Here is a 15,227-nt window from a genome sequence, read left to right as displayed (position 1 = left end):
GCTACTCACACCGGAGAGTAGCCTGTATTTCTACAAGGCCATGGTTCGCCCATGCATGGTGTATTGTTGCCACATCTGGACTGGCACATCTACCTGCCACTAGTCTCACTCCTGGACAGGGTTCAAAAAAGAGTCGCCAACCTAGTAGGTTCTGAACTCCTAACTAAGCTTCAACCTGTGTCCCATCACCGAAACGTGGCATCCTTGTGCCTGTTTTACAAGTATTTTAATAGCAATAGTACCTACTCAATGACAATATCCCCGAAAAACACCTGACAAGCAGCAAAATCCCACCTCTACACTGTAGAGATCTCTAGATGCGATAAAGCCTTCTACTCAACTAGCTTTTTCTTTTTCCCTCAGACTGATGCACTTTGGAAATCCCTTCTAGGCCCCTGCTTCCCTAACTATACTGACATGCAGAAATTCAAGTGTAATGTGAACAGACATCTTGCTGCCCAACTCCATAAATAGTATCCTTGCAAATCTGGTCCCAAATAGTAGCCCCTTATGAATAAGTGGCCCTGTATCTTGTTTGGGGTGAAATGTAAAAAAAAAAAAATAAAATCATATGTATAGGACATGATTTCAGAGCTTTCCGTTTCAGCTTCTTCCAACTATACTAGGGGGACTATAAAATGGGAGGGAGGGCAGTAAAAACAAGGAAAGTAACCTGGTGTTATAAGCATAGTGAAAAAGAACATAGTAATGATCCTCTTTCAATCCCAAGCAACACCGAGTCTTCTTGTTAATATTAACTAAAACAGACGTATAAATAAATAAATAATATTTGAACTTATGTTGAAGTTTAAATTGGGAAATTCAAAATGATCTATTTATACTTTTCTTCTCCAAATACAAATTATCTAAACATATTTTATCCAATAAAAATCTTACATTTACTTAATGTATCTTAACAAAACCAAAGAAAACATTAGAATCCTGAATCAAATTGATTTGAGGAACTAAACAACAACCAAGAACACATTCTGACTTAAACATAGTTTTTTTTCTACTTTTTTTGTTTTTCTTTTTACTTCTGACTTCTGTATTTATCACTTATAATAAAAGATTTTTATTGCAAAGAAATCTAATATTTAACCAATTATATTTATTTTTTTTTTTTTTTCAAAAAATCTCTGCAAAATATTAAATTTTTTTTTGTTCGCTTTGTTTACAAATTTTGCTGAAATAAACTACATTGTTTTTAAAGTTATTCTGTAAAATTTACGAAACAAACTGTTTTGTAAGTAAAAGGGTTCTTATCCAGAATTTCCTCATATGAAAAAAAAAACAAAAATAATGAAAAATTTGTATGCTGTGATGAAACGAAAATATCATATTCCAAAAATCACAAATTGATCAAGTAGTTTTTTTTTTTTTTAAGAAAATCATTTTTAAGCGATTAATGAGAATTTGAAGGCATTGCAACATAAATTTAATAAGTATGAATTATTGTTGAGTTATCTCCCTTATTTTTTAAGATTTTCTTTTTTAAATAGTGGGCAAGATAGTCATTCCTCAGGTAGTCATAAAATTTGATTTTCCTTTTTAAAAATAAAACTACTTGATCAATTTATGTGATTTTTGGAATATGATATTTTTTTGTTTCATCATAGGTACATATGCAGATTATACAAATTTTTCTTTATTTTCCTTTTTTAATATAAAGGGAATTCTGGACAAGAACCAACAAATGTTTCCATTTTTTTTTTTTTTTTTTTTTTAATCATGTGCGTATAATGAACTATATTTATATCATTAGTAAAACTTTTGGTTATAGTCAAAATTGTCTTATTTTTTTTACTTTCAGTTTCTGCTCTGCAGATGGGACAACACTGACAAGCAAGATATAGTCTCTTCTGATTAATTATCATCTTCCTCTTAGATGGCATGAAAACTTTATGTTAAGAATGGCTTTCTTGTCTTCTTAACCATGTCTAACTATCCACTCAAATGGACAGTAGAAACTTGAAGTCAAAGGAAGCAGACAATCTTGACTATAACCAAAGAGTTTGTAAATAACTTTTTTTTAATAAAAAATCTGTGGTGGTAAAGTTATGTGTTTTGTTTATAATTCAACTGGAAGTTAAAAAAACAAAAAGAAAAAAGTGTTCTTTTGGTTGTCATTCATTCTAGAGTGCCTCAAATCTATTTGATCCAAATCCTGTTAAATATAGTGAAATTACTTTTTTACTCCAGCATTCTAGATCACTTAATTTTATAAATGCTATAAATTGAATTTTATAAATTCTGATAATCATAAACGACTTCTCTGATAATATTGTGTCCGAAATTTGCTGATGATACAACATTCTATAACAGGCACGAGGAAAGAACAGATGGACAAAAATCTAAGACAATGGGAGAATCATTAGAAAATGACTTCCAGACCGTAGTGAAATGGGGTCACAAATGGATGGTAACATTTAATGCTGCTCTCTTAACAATTACACAACACCTCTCCAACCACCAATATCCATGACAAATAACACCCTACCTGAGAAAGAAGCTATTATAGTTGAAAAGCTACCAGCAATTTAGAGCCACCATTACAAAATGATGGCTTTACAGTGATAGAGGATACTGGTAAAGGAAGAGTTAAGATTAATTTACTGGAATAGACAAAAAATATTGTTAATGAACTTGTAAAAATCTTTTATAAATCCTTGCTAACAAACTTGTAATATAACGATTTTTAAATCCCCATTAATGTACTTGTAAAATAACGATTTTTAAATCCCCATTAATGTACTTGTGAAATAACGATTTTTAAATCTCCATTAATGTACTTGTGAAATAATGATTTTTAAATCCCCATTAATGTACTTGTAAAATAACGATTTTTAAATTGTTTCCTTCCTTCAAATTTTCACCTTAAAACAATTGGTTGATGAACATAAGGACACAAGCTAACAACACCAAACTTCAAAGAAGCAAAAAAAAAAAAAAATTTTCTTATTAATAATATGAATAATCGAACCTTTGACCTCAACAACCATTTCAATATTGTCACCATCATTGCACTGGATGTCTTGTAATTCTCTTATGAACATTGGCGGCTCCATCTTGGTTATATTTTGCAAAGCTGAAACAAACGCACAATGTTTGTTAATGCACTCACGACATCTTAAGCCGTTGAAAAGAGAATGAAAAATGATGAGGAAGTAGGTCATTTTAGTTTTTTTTTTGATGAAGAAAATCTAAAAAAAAAATAAATAAACCCCCACGTGATCAATTATTTTACCCTATCAGAAATACAAATTTAATATGTCTGTAACCGAAACTATGTCCGAAGTTCTCAAGTTATTATACCCGATTCTCATCTTTGAATTATTTTAGTGAAAATCTATTTTCCAGTATTGTAAACATGTGACATGTTTAGCAGGGCGCATAGTTACAATATACTTGGCCTTTTGGCCGAGATCAAAGTGTAGTATCTGTTCTTCAGATGCGGCACTTCCATTTCTTGTTCTCTTTCAGTGGAGGAGAAATCCTTCACGACTGAGACAATTTTTATTTTTGTACCTTTTCTCCACACTAAAAAACGACCCTGGTGTCTAACTCTGTCCCGTGGGGAGGCATTGTAAATAGTTACAATAGATGTGGATGACAGATCTGCGATGGTATAAACATTTAGCTAAGACAATAAAGACAGGTCTACAACAGGAGAAATATTTAGCTAAGAAAAGAGAAAATATCCAAGAAATAACTTTAAAATAGTAATGTCGGTTCCATGCTTTTATTATGAGCCACTTGAGTCTTGGAAAAATTAATTCCTTTCCGGATAGAAGATTACAACACCATTGACTATTCTGTGTGGAACACAGTTGGGAACGACATTAACCGTACCGCTTGAAACACGAGAGAGAGAGAGCTGATTGCCAGGATCAAATCAATGTTCAGATGTCTCTTGAAGGACACGGTGAGATCACATGCTTCTGGTGGAGCCTCCATGGGCTTCTCTGGTGGAAATGGTATTATTGCAGAGTACAGTTTGGAAGAATAGATTATCCAGCATAATCAGGTATATAAAAGCATGTGGCATAGCCGTTTCTATCACATTCCACCTAATTTTCCAGTTTTCTAAAGCTGTTGCCAATCAAATTTGGATCTGCCTTTTAAGTTCATGGTGACCCAATGCGGAGAAAAGGCAACAGGTTTCTAAATAAATTTTGAGCGAAAGTTATTTAAAGAATAAAATAGAATAATAAAAATTTTATATGAATTCATGAAACTACAAAATGTATATGTTTTAAGTGGCATATGTCCAGTAGTTGAAATAGATTTATTAAATTAATTTCTTTCCATGATTATATTCTGAAAACTTTCGGTAGTAGGAAACTAAATGAAGCTTATATTTTGTCTGAGAAGAGATATGCATGAAATTTTGTGGAAAAAAAAGAGAAAATGTGAAAAAGGAAAACATGGAAAAAATAAGAAAAAAGAAAAGAGGTAATAAAAAAGGGATAAAAAAATAGATAAAAACAGATAAAGAGAACAGAAGAGATTAAAAAAATAGGAGAAAAGATAAAAAGAAAACAAAAAAAAATGACAAAAAAAAAAGTATGTTTTCATGCAATGCATTTTACAAGAGAATATTTTTTCTTGCTGAAAGAAAAGGTGAAATAACATTTTCATTATTATCAAATGTGCTGATTGCATCAGGAAGATGAAAAAGACTCATGCAATGTTTAAGAAATGAACAGTCACAGACGTTACGATTGAAGCAGCAGACAGTTACAATCAATTCAATCAAATTGTAATTACACAAGCCAAGGCACAGATACAAGTCAACATACAAACATTAAAAGATGACTAATAATCATATGGAGGAAAACAAAAAAGTTTTTCATTAAATTTCAGAAATGTTAAAAAAAAAATTCTGGAAAATAAGAATGCTAATCCATAAACAGTTCCAGCAAACAATGGTGTTATCTAGTGAAAGTGAATAATTTATGATTCTCTTTTGTTTCATTTTTATTTCAGCTGAAGTTCTCAGGAATCAAGGATCTCCTTGCTCGGGCTAACACTTGATCTCTATATGAGATACATAGACATTTTTTTTAAATGTTTAACTACAGTTCTCTTTAACTGTTAAATGTTGAGTCAGTGGTTTAAAACATTAATCTTCCTCTTCCAGATTTCTCAGTATTATTGTTCATCTTTCTTGTGGCATCTTGGTCTTACCAGATTCCAGAACAAAACTGCATTTAATCTGGTAGAGTTTCCAGGATTAAAGAACTATATACCCCCCCTTCTTTTTCTTTAAAATGTTTTTTCGATTACAATCTTAATTGTCATCAGTGTAGTTCAATGGAGGTTTCATATAACATATTTTTTGGGGAAAATTCCTTCCTCAGATGCGTGTTTAACTTTGTCTTGTTGAATGCGCAAGTGTACCGCTTTCGTTCCAAACGATGTCCAGCGAGTGAGGTCACGATTTGGATCTTGTTTGGGTGCTGGTACTGGGCTGTTTCGTCAACGAGGGTCCTGGTTGATGAGAGGACCCGATCTGACAGGTGGCTACTCTCCCCACGTTGCTTTTGATAAAGTGTACAACCCATTGGTCTCTCAAGTCGACGTCATTGGAAAGTAGAGGTCATTTTAAATCAAAAGAAGAAAAGAATAACAAGTCAATAACTGGGCTTGTTGTATAAAATAAAAACAGGATAATTAATCACTGAAGATACAAAACTGATCATAAGTTTCTGACTCAAGATGCAAATGCTCGGGAGCTAACGGCTTCTATTAGTAAAGTCGGGGCGGTTGACCCTAAGTCTGGGGGGCTTGTCTCTTCACAGTATGAATTCAGTGGCTTGGAACTGAGCGAGACTTGAGTCAAGGGTTTTTATTTTTCTCTGAATGGTGTTGGTCTCCTGGCGGTCAGGTAGAATGTGTCCTCAAGACTATTTTTGCCTTTGATTATATTGAGAATCAGGTTGGCTTGATCTGGCCTCCAGATCCACAGAATTTTAGTTTACAATTCTCAGTAAGTCAATCTCAGGTACTTTTTTGAAATTATCAAGCTCTGAATAAATTTTCCTTTTCTTCTTCCTCAAAATCTGTATCTCTGACCGCCACTCTTAACAGGAGAATCGCATTGCCTTCACTCTCCATTATGTTGCTACCTTTCACCATCACTCACGTGGGAGAATCCCTTCTGCTTAATCAAGAGTTTTTCCCAAATGCCATTACGTATAAGTAAAACAATACATGAATTGGTTATTTTGTTTTTCCTAACCAAAGAAACTTATAATAGCTGGCCTATATTGCAAGTGACCCATAAACTCGATCAACCCAAGGAATTAGAGTAACTTCTTTTCTTAACAAGGATGGCACTGAGATGAGACTTACCAAATTGCCAAAAAGGTGCCATTTCTGACAGATAGATATGAAAGGTTCAAAAGCGATTTTAAACTATGTTTAATTTTGCACATGCGTTAAAATAACAGCACGAGTAATGTTTTATTCGACTTACTCTGCCAAGGTCAACTGTTTTGTTGGCAATTTTGACCCCTTAGCAATTTTTGCCAGTTAAAAACCAAATCGACAGTGTGCTAGAGGTTCAAATACCCTATATAACAAATTTCAACTCTGTAGATCAAATATTCAGAGATAAGTTTGGTAGGGACTTTTCGCACACACTGAAATGATCACTTATATATATATATATATATACATATACACACACACACTAGCAAGTCGCCTGGCGTTGCCCGATCATAAAATAAATATAAATATATTTTAATTCATACAGAAACTGAAACATGTGCATGCGAGTATTATGTTTTTTTTTTTAATAGGACACTTCTTATAACTAAAATAAATGAATAAATAAAAAATAATACTTAGGTTGATATTGAAATGAAAAAATAAAGACAGTGAGTCAAGTATTATAACCATTAAGCCGGCTTGACAATATTTAAAAAGTGTTTTCAAACCTACCTATTTTTAACAATCATGTGAATAATTCATGCATGCGTATTCATGGAACAGTCAACAAACAGATGAAAATCCGACGACCCCAACATACCAATTTTTCAATTTTGATCTCTTAGCAGCCAATTTCTTTGGATGAAAACCGATTAAAAAGTTTTCCACATGTCTGAATAGCCTATATACCAAATTTCAAGTCCGTAGATCAAAAATTCATTAAGTATATAGGTTGAGAAGTGTCCTACCCCCCCCCATTAGTTTTATATAAATATTTCTGTGTACTAGAATGCTTTCATCTTAAATTCTATGCAATTATGCAGAATATAGAAACTATGCATAAATAAAATTCAGCATAATAGTGACATGAAACTAATCATCTAATAAGAAACCATAAAAATGAGTAAGTGATTAATTCTCGTTTTTCAAAGGAATATGTAAATTAGTTAACCTTTATGTAGTCGCTCACAGATCCATGACTGAGTAAATTAAGTTCACTTTAATAGTATTTAAATAGAAAAAGTAAGCTTTTAATATCAATGTTAAAGCAACAAAATAAAAGCTCAACTTTATAGGTATATAGATGAGTACAGTGTGTAAATAATAAATGGGTAAAAATCAATATTTTAAAATGAGTATCAATTTATTTGGGAGGAATTTGAATCTAACTTTCGAATTAAAAATATTGAAAAGAAAACAAAAATCCCAAAAAACAAAGTTTTTTTTTTTCAAGGAAATCATAAACAAATGTTAAACATTTTATTTAAAACACTGAAAATACAAAATGTTTTTTACAATTTTCTTTATAAATATTCAAAATCTCAGGACACATTTCATTGAGTATTTTGCAGTAGAACAAATAAAGCAAAAAAAAAAAAAAAAAGGTGATAAAAAAAACAAATATCTAACAAACAAATGTTTCCAAAAGCAAGATAACTTACTCTTTTAGCTATCTGTATAAGTTTTGTATTTTAACTTATTTTAAAGCGCTTATCTATTTTGAAACATGTAATGTGGCCGTTACACTTTAACAGTGTTATTACATTTCAATTACTCAGACCCACATGTCAACAAATAAAATTAAACAAACAAAAAAACAAACAATAATAAAAAAAAAAAGGAAAGGAAGAAAAATCTGACCCAGCATTTTTTTTTAAAAATGCAAATGAAAAGCATTTTTTTCATGGTTCGTTCCAACAATAACACATTTCATTATCTTTAAAAAGTCTTTTCGCACACGTTTTACAACACACTGCCATATAACGTGCTTTTTAAAAGTCTCACTCCCCGCCACTTCATGCCAGCCAGAGCTTTCTTGCTCTCATTTTTACACATCCATCTTCCCCGGTATGCACTTTGATCCACCCCATTGACGACGTAGTGTATTTTTTTTTCTTGTTATGCAAGCTTGTGCCCACTTGCTAATTTGCATATCACTAAAACGGCTGCTACTAATATTTTTGCTAGTCAGCTATCCTACGACTGCTGCTGATTTTGCCATACACATTACAAAGATAAGTAGTGCCAAATGCAAGATAGCCCACTTAAAACTAGCCTGATTCCTCTAATCTTTCTCTTAACGACCAACTGATACCACAAGACAAAATGCAATTCTTTTTCCAACAAGATGGCGCTACATGCCACACATCTCGCATGCGTTCATGACATGTTTATGGAAGAGAAAACAATATCAAAGAGTTATGGCCACCATGTTCCCCGGACTTGCCGTCATGTGATTTTTATCTTTGGAAGCCATTAGAACAAAAAAAAAGTTTATGCAAATAATCCTCACAATCTAGACCAACTAAAGGAGAACATTACCAATGCTATCAGGAGAATTGCCAGAGAAGATCTACTGGCAGTATCTGCAAACGTTAAACGTGCTCAGAAATGCATAGATGTCAACGGGGAGCACTTCCAGCATCTTTTATAACACTACAGGCGATTTAAATAACAAGCACCCAGATTTGCCCAGCTGGGAAAACTTGAGTCCTTGTACCGGAAAAATATCCAGTAAATATATTGCATTTCCATACACCAAACATGGATATAAATATCACTAAAACATCCGCTGGGTCATAAGCTTCATTTTGGTACCTAACTTGCATGGGTCGATTGCCTATAGGCTGAGACAAACCGCATCACACACACACACACACACACACACACACACACACACACACACACACACAGTATGAAAATTTATAATAGGATGCTACAGGTAATTTGAACAATAAAAGAATGTTCCTCTTCTCTACTACATTTTTTTTATGGGCTACTTTTAAGTGGGCCACCCTGTACTCGTTGGAATGAGAATAAAATGGTTGACATGAAACGGTTTTATATGGAATCTTGATAATTAGTCGAAAATAAGATATACTGATAGAAACCAACCCAATAAATGTCATTTGTTACATATTTGATGCTTTTTTTAAACCACTTTTTCATTTTGTTGCCAAAATTCCGTCTTATTTTTTTTAAATAAAAATTTCAAGAAAAATATTTTTCTAAGTCATAACAAATTATTTTAATGAAATTATTTCAAGCAATGTGCAAAAAATCTGAAGTGACATAGAAAACATTAAAAGATGAGATGAAGAAATGATTAGTTAAATAGTAGTCAAGAACCATTCAAGGGTTCCCGTTTCATTAGGTGATGTAGTGTCACTTCTTTCTATGGAGTACTCCACTTACCCTTGATCCTCATCTTATAATGCCACATGTTTAGCGAAGGGATGTCAAGTACCATTTTGTAAGTTGTTGGCATGCTTTGTCTGAAAATTTAACCCTAGCTTTCTGGTAAATCAACAAAAACTTAACATTTTTTTATGTTATAAAGTCACTGCTTAACAGGGCCTAGAAGCCACTCAAGGATTAGGGTTAATGGAAATTGTGTGTTAATGTATTGTAGAGGGCAGCTCTTCAAGAACCAGTTCATGTTGAGAATTGAAAACGACTACGGTATAGTCAGCCGGGACTTTTAATATAGTATATAAGAACAAACAGGAGGGGAAAAAAAAAAATACAATACAAAGAAAAAAAGTAAAAAAAAAAAAAAAAAAAAAAAAAAGAAAAACAGTTCTATTGATTAAAATTTAGATACACTGAAAAGTTATGCAACAATTATTTAATAGCCAGAGATGAAGTCCAAACAATCTGACAAAACCAAAAGTTAAAATCTTCTCTTTGGCTTTTTAATATAAAGATGTAACAGATAAAAGAGGGAGAAAAGAAAAACTTACGTTTAACAGTTAATGCACAAGATGTTCGAACCTCTTCCCCTCTTTTGGAAGTAGCCACACACTCATAGCACGCAATATCCAGACAACTTATGTCTTTAATAATTAACATGGCAAAGACGCCATCAAAAGTCATTTTCCTTCTTTCATTTTCAGTAAGTTTACGTCCATCCTTCAGCCAATACACAGTAGTTGCGTCTGCAAAGAGAATAGAACAAAAACTAATTTATAAGATAGATACTGGTACTTTTTTTTGAAAGCACAAAAGGGAAAACTAAAGCCCCCACCATCAAAAGAAATGAAAAAAAGAAAAATAATAAAACAGGATGTTAACAATTAAGAAAGCTTGAAAACAAATTAATATGCATAAATAACTATTGCTGTGACCCCAAAAGGCTCACTAAAAAAAAAAAAAAAAAAAAAAAAAAAAACCCCAAAAAGGTAAAATACATTGAAAGAAAAGAGAAGGGTACAAAGTCATAGCACTCCTTCGGAAGCCAAGCCTAGATCTCTTTGGACTTGTTTGCCGGTACTGAGTCCTGCTGCCACACCCAGGGTTTGCCAGCAATCACCTGATATCACCAAAGGATCACCACACTCTTCAGCACATCCAGGTACACTTTGGTGTTGAATTTCAAGCCAACTTCAAAGATGTAAGGTGACATAATGTAGCCCTCACTTGAAACCCGACCAAAGACCATAACCGTGGCCGGAAACTTTTTTCATCATCCTGGGCATGCCCTCTTATTCGTAGCATATCTAGCGATGCATTTTGAGGGTGCTGGCAATGGTTCTGTTGTCACAACTTAAATTGGTAGAGATCATGAGTTGTACAGTAGCACATCTCTGATCTCGCTCGTTGAACACTCAGTTTCAGACATGATAGAAGGTTCCCATCGCTCTTGGGATTTGTACACAAATGGCCAACTAGTTGATGGTCTGCAACATAAGGAAAACCGGTTTTCATCAAACGGAAATGGAATTATGTCATATTTTCTAGGGTGACAATTATTATATAGTTCCACCCTGTAAATTGTAGCGTGCCAATAACACAATACAACAATAACAAACAAAAAATGAAAAAAAAAAAAAAAAAGTCTACTTTTTAAAAAAAGACAAAAAAAAAAAAAAAAAATCAAGTGGTTATAAAACTTACTGGAAAATTTACACTTGAATTCAACCTGCTGTGTTCCCTCGAGCACATCCCGATCCAGCAATTTCACATCAAGTTCCAGTTTTTTGGGAGCGGGTGTTGGGGAAGGTTTGAAGGTTTCTGCAAATATTGAAAACATTTTCAAATCAAAATAAGCATTTATTATGACACAAATAAATAACCGAGCAGTCCATGTATATTTAATAATGTATTACCTAAATCTAAATACATTTGACCTCCAGATTACTATCTATATAATAAATTAAAGATTTTTATAATTCGCATTAAAACATAATAGTTTGGTTGGTTGTTTTTGTTCAACTATTTTGAGGTTATTTAAAGTCGACTTCAGTCATTTTGGAAAAAGTTTTTGTTTCAAGTTATTTATTTCTTCAAATATCTATTCATGGAGCTTAAAACTTCAGATACCAAAACCTTTAGGGGTCTATCCTTGGATCTTTATTATTCTTAATATTCATAAATGACCTCCCTGATAAAATTGTCCCTGAGATGGTTATATTTACTGATGACATCACTCTCTATAACAGGCAAAAGGGGAAAACAAATGAACACATATCTAAGGAAATGGCAGAAACACCAGAGGAAGACCTCTAATCTGTAGTGGAATAGGGACAAAAATGGATGGTCACATTCAATGCTGTCAAGACTAAGCTTGTTTTCTTAATTACAAGAAACCTTCTCTACCACTAATAGCAATGGCCAAAAACACATTAACTGAAAGTACTTCTTTTAAACTTTTCGGCCTAACATTCACAGGGAACATGAGCGTATTGCCAAGGCTGATGTGAAAAAGGTAGGCTCTCTCTATCATGCTAGAAAGCTACTTATGCCTGAAATTATCCTGTACCTCTATAAGGTCACCATTCGCCCATGTATGGAGTACTGTTGTCACATTTGGGCTGGTGTATCTGCTACTTGTCTCTCACTCCTGGACAGGGTTCAAAAGAGTCGCCAACCTGATAGGTCCTGAACTGTCATCTAAGCTTCATCTTCTGTCCCATCAACAAAATGTTGCATCCCTCTGTCTGCCTGTTTTACAAGTATTTTAATGGTGAGTGCTCTGATGAACTACAAGCACTTGTGTCCCCTTGACGTAAATACTCCTGACAAACCTGACAAGCAGCTAAATCCCACCCCTACACAGTAGAGATCGCTAGGTGTAAGAAAGTCTTCTACTCCAATAGTTTCTTCTCCAGACCTGCTAGACTTTGAAACTTCCGTCCGGGATTCTGCTTTCCCAACTGCAAACAGATATCTTGCTGCTCATCTCCCTTCATAATATCCCTGTAACTTATGTCCCCAATAGTACTACTTCAAAGTGGCATTGTTCCTTGTTTGGGGTGAAAATTGAATAAAAAGGAAAAAACATGTCCAGAAATTATACATTCATTTTTTAATCTTCTTTCAATGTTTATATTTTCTTCAGGTTACCAGACTCTCTGAAATAAACCTTCCAAAGAGAAGGTGGCTGGCAGTTTTACTCGCTACTATTTACCTGCTCTCATAAATACCTGAACACTGAATCAATTTTTAATAGAAGACAATTGTAGGTAAATCACTCAAGTTATTTCATTTTATCCTTTCTTAATATTGTCTACATAATATAATACCTTTCAAATCTAAATAACTATTGTTAGATTTCACAGATTACCAGAATATCATTTGGTCATTCTCAATGCCTGTAGCATGGACTTCTGTAAACCATCTGTTTTAGCAGATTATGCTGTAACAAACATAAATACAGACACCTACTTTTGGACGTAAGTACATATTTTTACATTCAAACTTGCCTCCGTCTAGAAGCATTGCTTTTTACACAGAATAAAAACAATTTCTTTGCGAAGATTGTATTGGCTACATCATTAAAACAATATTTCCAGTAGAAACTATTTAAAAAGTATTTTCAAACAAACAAGGAAACATTGATTTTTGATATCATTTGTAGAAAATCCAGTTCTTCAAACAAAATAAAAATTGCTTCAGTGTAAAAGGATTTCTTGTATGGCACAATCACATTGACACACCGGTTCTCACCAGATCACCGAAATTAAGCAATGTTGAGCCTGGCCAGTACCAGATGGGTGAACATTTGGGAAGGCTAAGTGCTGTATGTAGCTTCTAAGGTTGGGTGTGGGGCCAGTACACTCACCCCCCAAAAAGAACTCACTACAAAAGCATCTACACAGTTGTGGCTGGCCTATGCCTCTCCAGAGGCTCAAAGCTATGGATGGAAAAGGATTTCTTAAGCAGAATAAAAAGAAAGCAATTTCTTCAGGAATATTGTGCATTGGCTAAATTATTTAAACACTATTTTCATTATAAACTATTTATAATTTATAGAAGAAGGCAATACCATGCAGAGGTGTAACAGACAAACATGAACTGAAGCAAATTAGCGATGGAACGAAATATGCAGGTTCACCTTTTATTAATAAAATATGTATTTTTTAACACCATATTGTGTTCTTACTTGCGTCAGTTTCAGATCTCTACTTTCTAAAGAATTGTGTGTGTGTGTGTGTGCATTCATTCCCTATAGACTTGGAAACAGATGAGCTTGAGTTATTTTAAAATTTTGTATGAAGGTACTTGACGTGTCTGGGAGTGTTCTTATGTAGGTTTTCTAATGTGATGCATCTGATAAGTATTTAAAATCAATAATCAGAAAACTCTGATTAAAGAAAAGTTTGATTTTGACCAAAGTTAACACTTTAATACAACCTAACATCACAAGTGCATTTGAGAAGTTTTATCACTGCACAAGCAGAAAGGTTCAGCCTATAAAATCAACTGTAGATTCTTTTATAAAACAAGAGCTTGCACGAAATGTATGCTTTTTTTTAGAGCACAATTGAACCATTATATTTGACTTTTGTAAGTTTAACTTCAATCCAAGTGATTATGTAAAAATAATTTCATAAAATCAGCAGTTGGTTCTTTGATATGATAGGGGCGCATTCAAAATGAATGTTTTTGTTTAGAGCACAATTGGACCATGGTACTTGACTTTTGCATTTTAAACTAAGTGAAAACATTATTTACAAATTATTTAAAAATCAAGAATAGATTCTCTACAGTGCAATACAGACTACAATGTATTTTGGACTAAGTCATTGTGGGGAGCACGTGAAGCTTCCTCCCAATGGACTGTAGTTGATCCCCACCTAGAGCAGGCAATCAATCGATTTGATTAAAAAAATGTGTGATTTCACCAATTTTGATGACAATAAAAGTATGGGAGGGTGGAAAATTTGTTGGTGCTCATTCGATTCCAGACAACATCAGGTCTCCCTGCTAATCGTATGATATTTATGGAAATTACTTTTATATACACACTAGACAATAATTCAAGCAAACTAACCTTTCTATTTATAATGTATTTTAAAACAAACAAGAAACCAAGCTCTCCAAACAAAATAAAAATTTCCCATATTAAACTTATTTCACTGTGATTGAAACAGGATCTAATCATGTTAGCCCCCCCCCCCACACACACTTAAAAATAAAGAAAGGAGAGAGCCTAGTAACTCAAAACGTAGAGGGATTTATTTTGTGTTTATTTAACACAATACTTATATAACCAATTCTATTTTAATCACCTAAATTACATACATTTATGAGTTTTTTTGTAATTAATAATCTAATATTTCTTTTCATTAAATGAAATCATTATATCTTCCCTGATTTTTTTTCTCCAAACTTTTCTCCTCATCCAAAGAAATATTTAATAAGAATTTTTATAATAAGGCCTTTGTAAGCAGCAGATATAAAAAAACTAAATTAGAATATATAAACCAACAAAGAATATGACTACACCTAGAAAAGTTCGTAAAAGAAAAATCATTCGGTTTACCTCCCCCTCCAATCATAAGGTTAAA

The 15,227-nt window shown here is 33.1% G+C and overlaps 1 protein-coding gene across 12 annotated transcripts in view; it reads right to left on the bottom strand.

The window, feature by feature from the left end:
* Window positions 1-15,227, bottom strand: part of LOC145241644 (myosin light chain kinase, smooth muscle-like) — a 224,373-nt gene that overhangs the window by 125,833 nt on the left and 83,313 nt on the right. For 9 of the 12 annotated variants that reach the window (XM_080104782.1, XM_080104777.1, XM_080104772.1 and 6 more), the window contains exons 4-6: window positions 11,332-11,448; window positions 10,179-10,373; window positions 2,984-3,088 (exon numbers count right to left, since the gene is read on the bottom strand). In XM_080104782.1, the coding sequence (XP_079960908.1) occupies window positions 2,984-3,088; window positions 10,179-10,373; window positions 11,332-11,448 (417 nt within the window). The remainder of the gene's footprint in view (window positions 1-2,983; window positions 3,089-10,178; window positions 10,374-11,331; window positions 11,449-15,227) is intronic. The other 3 variants (XM_080104779.1, XM_080104781.1, XM_080104783.1) reach the window with 1 other exon arrangement.

This window comes from Euprymna scolopes, chromosome 20, assembly GCF_053919585.1.
Source record: "Euprymna scolopes isolate OS-2025 chromosome 20, ASM5391958v1, whole genome shotgun sequence".
NCBI classification, from domain to species: Eukaryota; Metazoa; Mollusca; class Cephalopoda; order Sepiida; family Sepiolidae; genus Euprymna; species Euprymna scolopes.
The sequence above is the reverse complement of the archived record's forward strand: the minus strand, read 5'-3'. Positions and strand labels throughout refer to the sequence as shown.